The sequence below is a fragment of the Sinocyclocheilus anshuiensis genome, unplaced genomic scaffold (genome assembly GCF_001515605.1).
Source record: "Sinocyclocheilus anshuiensis isolate Anshui unplaced genomic scaffold, SAMN03320099.WGS_v1.1 scaffold2349, whole genome shotgun sequence".
Taxonomy (NCBI): domain Eukaryota; kingdom Metazoa; phylum Chordata; class Actinopteri; order Cypriniformes; family Cyprinidae; genus Sinocyclocheilus; species Sinocyclocheilus anshuiensis.
This window is the reverse complement of record NW_015551145.1, coordinates 115931-131909: the sequence shown is the minus strand read 5'-3', so window position 1 is coordinate 131909 and position 15979 is coordinate 115931. Positions and strand designations below refer to the sequence as shown.

At 38.2% G+C, this 15979-nt stretch overlaps 1 protein-coding gene and 1 pseudogene across 1 annotated transcript; both read left to right on the top strand.

The window, feature by feature from the left end:
* The first annotated feature begins 1636 nt into the window (after positions 1 to 1636).
* Positions 1637 to 4791, top strand: LOC107663263 (extracellular calcium-sensing receptor-like; annotated as a pseudogene).
* Positions 4792 to 9615: 4824 nt separating this feature from the next.
* LOC107663261 (extracellular calcium-sensing receptor-like) lies at positions 9616 to 13549 on the top strand. Its single transcript, XM_016453444.1, has 6 exons — positions 9616 to 9833; positions 10065 to 10353; positions 10429 to 11184; positions 11300 to 11527; positions 12395 to 12518; positions 12636 to 13549. Exons 1-6 carry the CDS (start codon positions 9625 to 9627, stop codon positions 13547 to 13549), a joined length of 2520 nt encoding a protein of 839 aa, XP_016308930.1. The 5' UTR covers positions 9616 to 9624.
* Positions 13550 to 15979: the final 2430 nt, after the last annotated feature.

Genomic DNA, 15979 nt, shown 5'->3' with positions numbered 1-15979 from the left:
ATAAATGACTGCTTATTTTCATTCACTGTTAATAAAATGATACAAATCATTCAACAGCATGTTGTGTTCTTTCATTCTGAGTGAAAAATACTCTGGTTTAGTTATCATACTTATCATATATGTGTAGACGCATGTATAATCAGTGTAACTGCAGCTGTTATCAATAGCGGTAAATATGAAGGAACGTCTAAAACGTATAATTAAGAACGACGTCTATGCTATGTAAATCAGACATCTAATAGACGTAACATTCTAATATTTAACGTCTGTAATACGTCCACCGGATGTCGCTTGAACGTCGGAAAAGGACATCTATGCGATGTATTCCAGGTGAGCAAACGCCCTAAAAAATACGTCTCCCAGACGCAAACGCACACATCGCACAGACGTCCCCGCGACGTATGTGTGCTATCTGGGAAGACCAAGGAGAGGGAGTGGTCATGGTGAAACATTCAAACATTTGGTATCTCTGAAAAGCCCTGAATGGGCTCTTTACAGGACATTCAGACAACTGTGACAAGGCCTCAGAGAAATCGCTAAAAAATAATGTCCTCTACAGAGGATAAAACTCCATAGCTGGATGTCAGTAGTATATGGGGGCTGAGGAGGTACAGTCAATTCAATTCAATTCAATTCAAGTTTATTTGTATAGCGCTTTTCATGATACAAATCGTTGCAAAGCAACTTTACAGCAAATTAAGTCTAAAGAATAATAATGTGCATTTGATCAGATATAACTGCAGTACTAGATTATGTTATGCATTATTTGAATGCTTGGCCAAAGAGATGTGTCTTTAATCTAGATTTAAAAAGAGAGAGTGTGTCTGAACCCCGAACATGATCAGGAAGGCTATTCCAGATTTTGGAACCAAATGCGAAAAAGCTCTACCTCCTTTAGTGGACTTTGCTATCCTAGGTACTACCAAAAGTCCAGAGTTTTGCGACCTTAGGGAACGTGATGGATTGCAGCGTGGTAGAAGACTAGTTAGTGTGATGATGAATGCATTAATGGTGATAGCTTCCTTGTCAATATTTTGGCCCTAGAGTCTAGCCAGTTGCTAGTTCTCCTCAGCTCACCATTGCTATTGAAATATTCAGAGATTGTATTGGAGATTATCTTTTTTACTGCATTTTGAGGCAGTCACTGAAGTATCAATAAAATGGATGGTTCTTCCAGTACACTCTTAAAAATAAAGGTTCTTAAACAGTTTTTTGGCAGGGTGTATGGTTCCATGAAGAACCTTTAATATCCAAAGAACCTTTCCATTGCACAAAAGGTTCTTTGTAGCACAGAAAGGTTATTTCGTGAAACCCCATTTTTGGTCAAATTTGTAATTGTAATTTTTTATTTTTTATTTTTTCAATTTCATGACCCCTTTCAAAAAATGTATGAAACATTCTTTTGTTGTTTAGCTTTAATTTGCCTTTTCAGAACTTGTTTTAAGATGGTGCAAAATTATATCTTTTACAAAGAGACATGTAAGCAAGACTGTAATTTTCCCCAGAATGCCGTTTCCTCCATAATGAAATATGTAAATGGTTCAATATGCCAATCCCACAGGACAGTTTAAGATACGATAAAATGCAGCACTGTTCCAGGTCTCAGAGGTACCTGCCCTACATACATACTACTGGCATGGCAAAGAGAACTGTGTCACTGCTGCTACTGCTGGTGGTGGTGCATAGTGTCTTTGTGCCAGCTTCTACACAAGTCTGCAGTCTGCTTGGTCAACCTGCCTTTCCTGTACTTTCTTCAGAAAGAGACATCAACATTGGAGCGATTTTCTCAATTCACAGAAATGCTCTGCTAAAGATGCATCCTTTCACTTCCAAACCAAAGCCAACAACATGTGTCAGGTCTGTATGATGATATTAATGATTAACTGGAAAAAAAAAAACATTACTTATGATTTTGCAGTTTTACACATGACTGATGATTTAATTTCACAGGTTAAACTTGCGTGAATTTAAATTTGCTCAGACATTTATTTTTGCCATTGAGGAGATAAATAACAGCACTCAGCTGTTGCCTGGTGGTTCTTTGGGCTATAAAATATATGATGCCTGTAACTCTATAGATCTGGCTATCCAATCAGGTATGGCTTTGATGAATGGCTATGAAGAGATTTTGAGTGATATACTCTGCTCTAGATCACCAACTGTTCAGGCCATTGTTGGAGAGTCATCGTCCTCTCCTACCACAGCTTTGGCTACTGTGGTTGGGCCATTCAACATACCTGTTGTAAGAACTCTTACTTATACTAATTAAGCAAGACAAGTAGCAGATAAATATGATGAACTTCTGTAACATGCACCAAAAACATATGCATCAAATCAAATGTTACCAAATGAAAATAAGTGTAAATATAGAAATCAATGTTTCAAATTGATTAGATTCTACCAGTGTCATCATGACAATTATGTTAACTGCATAGTGATGATTTTATAGTGCATTAGCATATATAGTGCATGGCTAATGTACTCTGCTACTTTATCTTGCAGATCAGTCACTTTGCCACATGTGCATGCCTGAGTAACAGAAAAAGATATCCATCCTTCTTTAGAACAATACCCAGTGATTATTACCAAAGCAGAGCGCTTGCTCAGCTTGTCAAGTATTTTGGCTGGACCTGGGTTGGGACAGTCAGGAGTCACAGTGACTACGGTAATAATGGGATAGCAGCATTTGAAGAGGCTGCAAAACAAGAAGGGATCTGTATTGAATACTCAGAGGCCGTATTAAGAACTGATCCACAAGAACAGTTTCTGAAGACACTGGAAGTGATAAAAAAGGGCACAGCCAGGGTGGTGGTGGCTTTTATCTCTTTAGGAGATTTTGTCCCCCTTCTGAACGTGACTGCAGAACACAACATCACAGGGATACAGTGGGTTGGCAGTGAATCATGGATAACATCTCGAAATCTTGCAGAAACAAAAGAATATAGTTTCCTCTTTGGAGCTGTAGGCTTTGCTGTAGTGAACGCCAAACTTGTGGGTCTGCGAGAGTTCCTTGTGAATGTGCACCCTGATCAAGAACTAAAAAATTAACTTTTAAAAGAATTCTGGGAAACAGCTTTTCAGTGCTCTTTCAGTACCAGTGGCTGTACTGGCTCAGAGAGACTTTCAGAGCTGCAAAATGAATATACTGATGTTTCAGAGCTACGGATAGAACATAAAGTGTACACTGCAGTGTATGCTGTTGCACACACACTGCATGAAGTTTTAAAAGACTTTAAATCCTCCACCAACAGCAGCAAAGGAGAGCTGCTCACACCAAAAAAGGTAAGAACATTAAAAGTAGAAAAAAGCAGAATAACTAACTGAAATGAATTATGTTTCTGACCTTTCCTTTTAGGTATCACAGTATATGAGAGATGTGAGCTTCACTATGAAAACAGGTGAAAATATCGTCTTTGATGTAAGTGGTGATCCAGTGGCGAGATATGACCTGGTGAACTGGCAGCCTGCTGAGGATGGAAGTCTGCAGTTTAAGCATGTGGGCTTTTATGACAGCTCACTGCCTTCAGAGCAACGTCTTCAGTTCAATCAGGAACAGATGCTATGGGCAGGGAAGAGTGGACAGGTACATAAATACTATAATTATTTCATGAAGCAATTGATTTAACAATTCAAATAATTGTTTGGGTAACTTAATGACAAAAAAAAAAACATTTTGCTATAGTTGCCTGTGTCCGTGTGCAGTGAGAGCTGCCGCCCTGGCACTAGGAAGGCTGTGCAAAAAGGCCGACCTGTCTGCTGTTATGACTGTATTCCGTGTGCAGAAGGAGAAATCAGTAATGGCACAGGTAAATTAGCACATGCTAGTTAACTTTCATGAATGTATGATAAAGTGGAGTGTAATACTGTCCATTGGTCATGTAACTTCATGATGCATTTTACATTTAAACAATATTTTCTTGAAATTCCTTCACAGATTCTAGTGACTGCTTTCCTTGTGATTTCGAGTACTGGTCATGTTCACTTACTTTCATTGGTCGGCCCACTGAGTGGTCCTGTATGTTGCGTCACACAGCATTTGGGATCACTTTTGTCCTCTGTATCGCCTGTGTTCTAGGGAAAACAATAGTGGTCTTAATGGCCTTCAGGTCTACACTTCCAGGAAGTAATGTCATGAAATGGTTTGGGCCTGCACAACAACAACTCAGTGTTGTTTCCTTAACATTAATACAGGCGATTGCCTGTGTGCTTTGGTTAACAACATCACCTCCTTTCCCATATATGAATTTAAGCTATTATAGAGAAAAGATCATTCTAGAATGTAACGTAGGTTCAACTCTTGGTTTCTGGGCTGTTCTGGGTTATACTGGCATGCTATCAATCTTGTGTTTTGTTTTAGCCTTTTTTGCTCGTAAGCTGCCTGATAACTTCAATGAAGCCAAATTCATCAGCTATTATAGAGAAAAGATCATTCTAGAATGTAACGTAGGTTCAACTCTTGGTTTCTGGGCTGTTCTGGGTTATACTGGCATGCTATCAATCTTGTGTTTTGTTTTAGCCTTTTTTGCTCGTAAGCTGCCTGATAACTTCAATGAAGCCAAATTCATCACATTCAGTATGCTCATATTCTGTGCTGTCTGGCTCACATTTATTCCAGCTTATGTCAGTTCTCCTGGAAAATTTACTGTAGCCGTTCACATATTTGCTATTTTAGCGTCAAGCATTGGTTTACTGTTTTGCATATTTGCTCCAAAATGTTACATAATTTTGCTAAAACCAGAGAAAAACACAAAGAAACAAATGATGGGGAAATCTTCATCTAAAGCTCTTTGAAACCAGATCATATAACTGATTAATGGCCTACATAGCTGGCTGTATCAAATGCATTTCTCCCACAGGCTGTGGCAGGCTCTGCAGTGTAGGCCGGGTCAGCACTAGACACAATGAACTCTCAGTGACCATCTCCATCACAGCCATATTCTGGACCTGTATTATGTATTTTCTAATAAAAAAAAAATGATATTGACTTTGTGCAATTAACAACAAATGGAAGTTACATTTTAATGGCTTGAATTTATTTATCTTTCTGCATTTCTTACAGTAAACAAAATAGCCTTGCATCTTGTGTATAATTTTAAAGCTTACTATCTTTATTTATATATCACTTTATATACGTAATGCAGATTGTTTTAAAGCAGTTTCACAGTAATTAATAGGTTAAGCATTTAGCTCATACATATGCCATTAATTTATTTGAACATTCATCATATATAGACGCCATATTAAATACAAGCAAAATTGTTTTGACTGTATTATAACTTCAGCAAAATTAATAATAATGATAATAATATGAAAAAATAAATATAAAATAAAAACACTTTTGACTGGGTTGAGATTTTTTTTATTTTTCTTCCCACATCAGACAATGACTTTCCTAAAATGTAGTGATCACATGGTCCCACTTTATACCCAAACAGCAGTTCAAAGGGGGTGAAGCCTGTGGAGGCCTGTGGTACTTCCCAGACTCCAAAGAGCACGTACAGGATCATAAGGTCCCAGTCGCACCCATCTTCGGCCACCACCCACTTTAGCATCCGTTTGAGCGTCTGGTTAAAACTTTCCACCAAGCCATCCGTCTGCGGGTGGTAGACCGACGTCCTCAGATGTTGTACCTTGAGGAGGCGACAGAGGTCCGCCATGACCCGGGACATGAAGGGGGTACCCTGGTCAGTCAGGATTTCCTTTGGGATCCCGACTCGGCTGGCCAGCAGGAACAGCTCTCTCTTCGCGGTGCACCTTCGAGCGGACGCCGCTCCATCACCCTGCGGGGCGCCAGGCCCGCTCTCTCCCCTGCCTCGCGGGCGTTCGTCGCCTCCGCCAACTCGACCACTTCAACAAGACTGTGGATGTCCTGTGGATTCTGCATACTGACCGGGCGCCTCAGCGGACGGGGCAGCGCCCGTAACAGCCGATCGACGAGGACCTTCTCCGCTACCTGGTCAGCGGTAGGGGAACCGGAGAGAAGCCATAGGTGAGCCAATCGGGCAAGTTGCGCAGCTTGAGCTCTCACCTTCTGCCGTTCATCATAGGTCCATTGGTAGAATTGCTGCGCTGCCCACATGGGAGACAGACCCACCCGGGCTAGAATTTCAGTTTTTAGCTCGTCATATTTTTCATTCCGGGGTGCCTGCAGGGCATAATAGGCCCGCTGAGGTTCTCCGGTGAGGAAGGGGGTGATGATGCGAGCCCACTCTTCTGGTACCCACCCCTCCCGGGCCGCGATAACCTCAAAAGTATGGAGGTAAGCCTCGATGTTGTCGTGCTCGGTTAACCTGATGAGGTATTGGTGAGCCTTGACGGGTGATTCCGGGAGGGACATGCGCTCCGCCACGCTGGCCTGCAGTTGTTCCACGACCCCGGTCAGTATACTCCTGTCGTGCGGCCAGTCGCTCGGTAAACTGCTGCTGGCGGCCCGAGAATACACACACATATATATATATATATATTGTCGCGGGGTGAATGAGAACACAGACTCGGTACTGATAGAAAGTGCCCCGGAGGGTGATTTATTGCCCACACACTGATCACACGTGCTCAGAGGAATGATGCTCGGTGCCAGTCTCCACTCGGTGCTCGTGGGGTGAAGTGCCCTCTCCTGGGGTGCTGTCGGAGTCTGTGAATAAGGAGAAACAAGCATTAATGTCGCCTGGAGCTCCGTTTCAACTTCCCTCTGGTGCCTCTTCTCTTGGCTTTTATGGCCAGCGGGAATGAGCTCCAGGTGTGCCACTCATCACGCACAGGTATGAACATGTGTTTACTCATCTCACCTGCACAAAAACAGATTCAGTATTCCTCAAAATTAATAAAAACAGGCAAATGCAAACTCAGAATATTATACAAACCTGCAATACTTAAATATGTTAAATAAGACAAATATAATTTATGTATTTAATCCTATTTTATTAACCAATGTCTTTGCTACTGACCTTCAATGATCCAGTTCAACCGTACTAAGCAAAAATGATTTGTGTTATTGCTGAATAGTGTTGAACTTTCTTCTCCTGTGTTTTGGATTAATTGTAGAGGTTTGATAGAAGTGGCTGGAAGACCTGCCAAGAGAGCATTGCAATAGTCCAGCCTGGATAGAACAAGAGCTTGAACAAGGAGTTGTGTTGCATGTTCTGAAAGAAAGGGCCTGATCTTCCTAATGTTGTATAAAGCAAATCTGCAGGACCAGATAAAAGATGCTCATTAGTCTAGCTGTGCCTATCAGCTACGAGCTTTTCTAGTGGCCGTTGCTATTGGTTGGGAATGTCTGTTATTCTGTTATTCTACCTCATGCTTGGTGTAGTATTAGCTTGCTGGCCTGAACTTCGCTGCTCTCACGGCGGGATTGAATATAATTTCCACATGCAATTCTCACAATTTTGAGTGAACGCTTAATAGGGAATGTCTCTGGTTACTGTCATAACCTCAGTTCCCTGAGATCAGGAATGAAACATTGCGAAAATTGCTGTGCTCGCTGCTTGATCAGTAATGCAGCAATCAGTCTCAGATTCTCATGCAATTGCTGCTCTTTCCACATTTATACTGCCCACCAAGCCTGTCAGTATTTGCATGCAATTTGAATAGATGATTGTCATTTAGCCAGTTTATTGAACTGGCGTTATCTTATAAGACTTCAGGAAATTGGAGTAGGGGAGGAGTTCCCACATGCGATTCTCACAATGTCTCGTTCCCAGTCTCAGGGAACCAAGGTTATGACAGTAACCGGAGACATTTTCTGAAGACAGTCAGTTCCCCTCAGAGATACATTCATATAAACCCCAACTGTATCGCAATTTGTTTAAAATCTGAACTGACTTGAATCGTCACATATTTTTAGCGATTTTAATCGGCTCTGGGTGCATCATTACATACCTACTTTTAACAGAAAAGACATTTCAAGAACCCTGACAAATTGATTTTTTGGACTACAACACGCTTATTCCGAATATTGTGTAGAAGAGCTTGTCGAAGAGATGTCCTGTAACACGTAGCATGATCCTCTTGATCATAAACATTCTCAGGGCCTAAATCAGGAAAAAAATTGACACCACTGCTAATATTTACAGCTGAGTAGATGAAATTTGGTAAGGGGTAAGGGGCACAACACACTGGGCTAGCTAACCACTCAGAGCACATTTTGTTTTTCAGAAGGAGAAAATAGGAACTAACAGGGCATTTGTGACAGACTGGGAAGAGAGGCGCTGCAATAATGAAAAATAATATGTTTTTGGAACAATACCAAACCAAACCAAATCAATACTTTGTAAAACGGCATAATAGGACCCCATCTTGGGGTGTACTAGAACATGCTCTCATGCTTGGTGGTTCGAAAAACGCATTCTTTTTCACATAATTTACATTATTAAAATACCTTTCTCCCCATCCTGGCACAAACGGCTCGATTAGTTCCGGCTTTGATGAAGGTCCACCTTCCGAAAAACAAAATGTGTTGTGATTGGTTAGCTGTCCCAGTGCGTTGTGATTGGCAAGCAGCTTAGACGGTGTTTCAGTACTGCCACGCCCCTTGCTCCGTCTTTCAACAAAAGCTTTTTGGCGAATCCGGCAGGCACTGTACTCCCTCATGTTGTGGAAGCTGTCCTCAGTAAAATGCGCAGCACACAATAGCAACTTGGGGTTATAATGCTCAGGGACAGAGTTAAAAAATAAACTGCAACCACTGTTTCCTGACATCATCCGCTTTCGGAAGCCCAAACAAAGACACGGAGGTGAAAAAAACAGTGTTTCAGGCGGTCGCGCACCGGACGAGAAGCGCAGCGTCGCGTCGCGCCACATCTTTAAAATTCAAATACATTATTTTCTATGAGTGTAGGCACACCGGCGGCGCCGTTCGGCGTCTGTCTGCGGCGTCCAGCTACGTCGTGTTGTACTTGTAAGAATTGTTCTAGACATGTCGAAATTTTGAAAAAATTAAAAAAGTGAAAAAGCATAATAGGACCCCTTTAAAAACATGTTTCTATTTTAACCTTAAACACTACACTAATTGTAATATAAATAATAAACATATATTAGACAATAGCATTATTTTAAATGGTCATTAATGGATCATAATAATTGCACAAATATTATTTAGTACCACAAATCTTCTCAAAATAAATATTACTGATTTAAAATATAGTAAATTTGTATATTACATTTAAAAAATATAGTACATTGATAAAAAGATGCTCTTAAGGTGTTAGGTGACTTTTTCAGTTTTTTTTTATTATTATTTATTTATTTTTTAAATGGTGTTTTTTTTAAAAAGGCGATAAAAAGTAACCCATGATCTTAATTTTGACAAAAAAAAAATAATAATAATTAAAAAAAATACTGTCCATATACAAAGAGCACACAATGCTGTCTGTGTTTATCTGTGTAAATCTTAACCTTTTGCTCCAATAAAACTTTCAAAACTTCAAAATTTCAATATTCAGAGTTTTGCTACGTAATTTTATCGCAGTTTAGACCATCAAAGTAGTCTGACTCTACTCCACTCCTACTTGACCTGCTCTTTGAGGCAATTGGTTATGCTCTCAATCATTCATCCATGTTAATTTTGTCAATAAAAGAGCAAATGTCATTTGCATTTGGGAGTCGCAGTGGAGCTCAACCTTTGAGATGCTTCTCTTTCTTTACACACTCTTGCTGTTACATCAGCTTCATACAAAGGCAGGAAACACTCTATGCCGAATGATGGGAGATCCTAAATACCCGCTGATTTCCAAGAATGGAGACATAAACATTGGAGCACTTTTTCCAGTCCACAGCACAGAGACATTACCTTCATTTGAGTTTACACAAAAACCTCAGCCTCTCTCATGCTCCAGGTTTGTTACATTTATACATTGATATATTAGAGCAGAAAATGTATTTAAAAATAATAAAATGTATTATATATAAATTCACTTTATAACAGCAAATATTTAATATGGGCTTTTAAAAAAAATCTGAATGCAATTAATATCATTCCCTTCTCTGCATTCTGTGCATTATTGATTGATTGATTGATTGTAATATAGTTGATATTTAGCCTACTGATTTAATGTTTCATTTCACAGTATGAATCTGAGAGATTTTCGTCTAGCGCAGATCATGATCTTTGCCATTGAGGAGATTAACAATAGTGAAAGTTTGCTCCCAAATGTTTCTATTGGTTATCAAATCTATGATACCTGTGGTTCAAGACTGTCTACCATGAGTGCAATTATGGGACTGATGAATGGTCAGGAGTTTGGAGCAGGAGACAGATGTATTGGACAGTCTCCTTTGCATGCAATTATAGGAGATTCAGAGTCTACTGCCACAGTGATTCTCTCCAGAACAACAGGACCTTTTAAGATTCCAGTGGTAAAGAGCAATAACACAAATGATTGACACATTGAGTGATGACTATTTCACTGTTTCCTGACTCCTTTTTTTCAGATAAGTCATTCAGCTTCATGTGAATGCCTCGGTAATAGAAAAGATTACCCTTCATTCTTCAGGACTACGTCTAGTGATTACCACCAGAGCAGAGCACTTGCATACATAATCAAGGACTTAGGCTGGTCTTGGGTGGGAGCTGTGAACAGTGACAATGAATATGGAAACTATGGAATGGCAATATTTCTGAAAATAGCCCAGGAAGAGGGGATTTGTGTAGAGTACTCAGCAAAATTTTACCGAACAGAGACAGAAAAACTCCAGAAAGTGGTATATACAATTAAAAAAAGCACTGCAAAAGTGGTTGTTGCATTTGTTTCATTTCTTGAGATGGGTTTACTTATTGATCAGCTAAGTATTCAGAACATTACAGGCCTGCAAATGATTGGAGTTAAGTCATGGATAACTTCAGAGAATTACATCACTCCAAACAGCTTTCGTGTGCTAGGAGGGTCACTGGGGTTTGCAATGAGAAAAATCAATATTGAAGGGTTTTCAGATTATGTTACAAAAGCATTCTGGGAAACAGCCATCCCATGCTTATATCTTGAGGGGATTTCTTCTCAATATGCATTAAGTTGCAGAAGATATGAGGATCTACTTGTGCTGAAAAATTACAATGAAGATGTGACTGAACACAGATATTCAGCCAACGTCTATGAAGCAGTTTATGCTGTGGCTCATTCACTACACAGTCTGCTCAAGTGCAAAGAACAAGAAGGTTGTGAGAAAGGCCTGACAATACAACCACAGCAGGTAAAGATAAAACACAGATGAACAGAAAGGGAGAAAAGGAAGGTAACGATATTTATGGCGAACAATGTAATAAAATGGCTCAAAGATAATGTGCAAAACTGTATTTTTTCATTAGGTGGTTGAGGCTCTGAAAAAAGTAAATTTCACTGTAAAGTTTGGAGATCGTGTGTGGTTTGACAGCACTGGTGCCACAGTAGCCCAGTATGAAATTGTGAACTGGCAGCAGAACTCAGATGGATCATTCCAGTTTAAGCCGGTGGGATACTATGATGCCTCATTGCCCCCTGACCAGCGCTTTGTACTCAACACTGAAAACATAATATGGGCTGGAGGAAAGTTGCAGGTAAATAACATTGGTAAATATTGGTAAATATTTAAAAAAACAAACTTTGCCTTTAATTAAATCTCTGCATTTATATTATTAAAGTTGGTTCAACCACACAAAAACACAGTAAAACCACAAGTTAGGTTTGAAAGAAGCTAATGTGTCATGATGAGTCAACATTTCTGTGAGTCAACACTTTGAATCAATCCATTTTTTTCCCCACTCTCTCTCTCGCTTATTAATTTGTGGTGGATAGGTATATTCAGGGCATGAACACTTTAAAATTATTACATTTATATACACTGCCATTTAAAAGTTTAGATTCAGTAAGGTTTTTAATGTTTTTAAAGACTTTTTCTAACAATATAAGGCTTTACTATTACAATTGAACACATCCTTGCAGAATAAAAGTAATAATTTCTTTCAAAAAAGAGAGAGAGAGAGAGAGAGAGAAAAAAAAAAACGGACCCCAAACTTTTGAACAGTAGTGTCTATTTGTACAAAAAAATATTTTAAATAAATGCAGTTATTTTTTTACTTCTTATATATCAAAGAATCCTGAAAAAATATCACAAATTCCAAAAAAGAAAATATTAAGCAGCAAAACTGTTTCCAACATTGAAAATAAATCAACATATTAAAGTGATTTCTGAAATATCATGTGACACTGAAGACTGGAGTAATGGCTGATGAAAATTCACCTTTGCATCACAGAAATAAATTATATTTTAAAATATATTAAAATAGAAAAATGTTATTTTAAATTGCAATAATATTTCACAATATTACATTTTGTTCTGTATTTTTGATTAAATAAATGCAGACTTGATGAGCATGAGAGACTTCTCTAAAAATCTTACTGTTCCCAAACTTTTTTCCATGTAGAAGCCAAGGTCTGTGTGCAGTGAGAGCTGTCCTCCTGGCACCAGAAAGGCTACTCAGAAAGGAAGACCTGTCTGCTGTTATGACTGTATTCCATGTGCAGAAGGAGAAATCAGTAATGAGACAGGTAATTCTCAGCTCTGTTTTGTGTTTTCCCTCTTACATTGCACTTTCTTAACAAATGGTTTGAATTCAAAATTTTTTTTTTTATCTCTACCTATAATGATCGCAACTTCCTTTCCAGATTCAAATAACTGCAAGCAGTGTCCAGAGGAATACTGGTCTAATGCTGAGAAAAATAAATGTGTGTTAAAGGCTGTAGAGTTTCTGTCATTCACAGAAGTTATGGGTATAGTGCTAGTCTTTTTCTCGCTGTTTGGAGTAGGATTAACTGCGCTGGTAGCCTTCCTGTTTTACAGCAAAAGGGACACCCCCATAGTAAAAGCCAACAACTCAGAACTGAGCTTCCTGCTGCTCTTCTCATTGACTCTGTGTTTTCTCTGTTCACTTACATTCATTGGTCGGCCAACTGAGTGGTCCTGTATGTTGCGTCACACAGCGTTTGGGATCACGTTTGTCCTCTGTATCTCCTGTGTTCTGGGGAAAACGATAGTGGTGTTAATGGCATTCAAGGCAACACTTCCAGGAAGTGATGTCATGAAATGGTTTGGGCCTGAACAACAACGACTCAGTGTTCTTGCCTTTACACTTATACAGGTTCTTATCTGTGTGCTTTGGCTAACAATATCTCCTCCATTTCCTTACAAAAACATGAAATATTATCATGAAAAGATTATTCTCGAGTGCAGTCTGGGTTCCACTATAGGTTTCTGGGCTGTGCTGGTTTATATTGGCCTACTGGCTGTTTTGTGCTTCATACTGGCTTTTCTGGCTCGCACACTGCCTGATAACTTCAATGAAGCCAAATTCATCACATTCAGTATGCTAATATTTTGTGCTGTATGGATCACTTTTATCCCAGGTTATGTCAGTTCTCCTGGAAAATTCACTGTAGCTGTGGAGATTTTTGCCATTTTAGCCTCAAGCATTGGTTTACTATTCTGCATATTTGCACCTAAATGTTATATTATCCTGTTTAAGCCTGAACAAAATACAAAGCAACATGTGATTGGAAAAATAACATTATCCCCCACCTGAATATAATATATCCCCCTAAAAATATAATTCAAAAACCATGCAGTGTATTGTAAATAATATAACGACATATACTTAAAATAGTTGTGCAAGTAGTAAAAGATAACATCTCAAAAAAAAAAAACATAAATAAAAATCTGTTTTAAGTTTAGAAACTTTTTGAGTCCCCCCTCCCTTCCTTGATCTACTGTCTGCTTCACCCCTTTACTTCACCTACTCACAGCAAGTCTGGTGGGAGAGAACAAAGCTCTTCAGTAGTTGTGGAACTCCAGTAAGTGGGATGTCAAGGCTATTTTATTCACTTTAAACATTGGATGAAGTGATTCTTTTCTTTTTAAAACATATGATGCTGAATCATTAATAAATTAGTCATGACAAAAAAGTCCGCTATGCTAGCAATTATAACAGTAGCTTTTTTGGTGGCTGGTTCAATACCATAGCTTGCCGAATATTAATTAACCCACTACAATTAATATGGTGATAAGCCTATGTGTGAACTGATATTAGGCTAATATTGTAGACCATTGTGTTGGGTTTTGCTCAATTTGATGTTAAGTGGCAGATCAGTGGGCTTGCTGCAGTTGAATATCTAAGTAAGAGATGTCCTCTGTCCCAGAAAAAAAACTAAAATACTATGGGGAGGTTGCAAGATAATTTAATAATTATAACATGACCGCGTGGTGAACCTATGAACCTTAACAGAGCAAGTGAGGCAAAGCGAACGCACACCTATAGAGGTGCAAGTTGATTGAAATGTAATCTCTAATTGAAAGAGAACAACTGCACACTCACTTAAGCATAGGCTATTTATTAACCAACGTTTCGGCTAGTAGCCTTTGTCAAGGTATATTTTCACAAAATGGAGAGTAGTATAAGTAAAGGAGATAATTGTACAGAACTGAGTGGTGAGATCCAAATCATCCAATAATTAACCAAATGACAATTAGACTCTAACATGGAAAGTAATAACATCAACAAATTGATCTATACAAACATAATAAATGAAAATTACAATCCAACAAAATGAAATCAAATTGTTACATTCACAAAAAACAACTTAAATCAGAATCACATCAAAATAATCACCAAAACATTAAATAGTTAATTAGATTCTGACATGGAAAGAATAAATATGATATTAACGTCAATCATTGAAGAGAAAAAGGTATATATAAACATTGACAAGTCAATCAATTGGTTTATTGATAAAGCACCCAAACAACATGAAAAATTCCAAGCAAACAATATTTTAAATCAGATAATTAAACATTAGGTTACAAAAAAACAACTTAAATCAAAATCAATATTTAAACCATGTGGAGTCAAGGTTTTCAATTTATGAATCCAAAAAGCCTCCCGTTTAAGTAGTATTTGGTCCAAATCCAAAACCACCTCTCCTCGGTGAAGATAATTTCTCGATTCCTATATAATGTAATGAAGTGATAGGATGATTAAAATCAGTAAAGTGCACTGCTAATGGATAATTCATATTTTTACATCTTATAGTACTACGGTGTTCAGCAATGCGCGTTTTAAGTTCTCTACATGTTTTTCCTACATATGATTTACCAGAAGGGCAGGTTATGAGATAGATGACCGCTTTGGTTTTACAACTTATTATTCCTGTAATGGGAATCGATTTACCAGTATGTGGGTGTTTAAACTATGTGCAACGATACGTATAGTTACATTGATTACACGAACCACAACAAAAGTTACCTTCTGGAATACGTGTCAATGTCATTTGAGTTGTTATAGATGGAGGAGACAAATCTGATCTCACTAGATAATCTCTTACATTTCTTCCACGTTTAAACACTGTGAGAGGGGGATTATGGAGATATTCAAGTCTTGCATCAGATTGCAAAATGTGCCAATGTTGGTGAATTATCTTTTTAATTTGCTCTGAACGTTTAGTGTATTTGGTAGTAAACATAACAGAGAATCTTTTCTTCTTTTTTTTTCTTTTGTCATTAATAAATCTGAACGAGACTTGTCTTCAATTTTTTGTTCCACTACTTGAATTTGATTAACCTTATATCCTCTACAATAAAAAGATTGTTTTATGTCAATAAGGTTCTTATTAAAATCATCCTGTCTACTACATATTATTTTTAGTCGACACATTTGGCTGTAGGGAAGGCTTTTCTTTAAGGGTAACGGATGGTAAGAGTCCGCTCTCAAAAACGTGTTTCGAGCTGTTGGTTTCATATAAAGATCCGTATATAAGCAGTTATTGTCCCAAATTATCCATAAATCCAAAAAACTAATTTTATTAGGATCGTAGTCCTAGTGAATGTTAAAAAAAAATCAGAACAGTCATTTAAATATTGATAAAAATAATTCAATTGTACAACATTTCCCTTAAAAAGGCAAAAACAATCATCCAGGTATCTCATATTTTTCGGGTAAAACATATTTTTCTTCAAAGGA

Coding starts and splice junctions, on each gene's coding strand:
- LOC107663261 (XM_016453444.1), top strand. CDS start 9,625: ATGCTTCTCTTTCTTTACACACTCTTGCTGTTACATCAGCTTCATACA. Junction 10,354..10,428: donor GACCTTTTAAGATTCCAGTG/GTAAAGAGCAAT, acceptor CCTTTTTTTCAG/ATAAGTCATTCAGCTTCATG. Junction 12,519..12,635: donor AGAAATCAGTAATGAGACAG/GTAATTCTCAGC, acceptor CTTCCTTTCCAG/ATTCAAATAACTGCAAGCAG.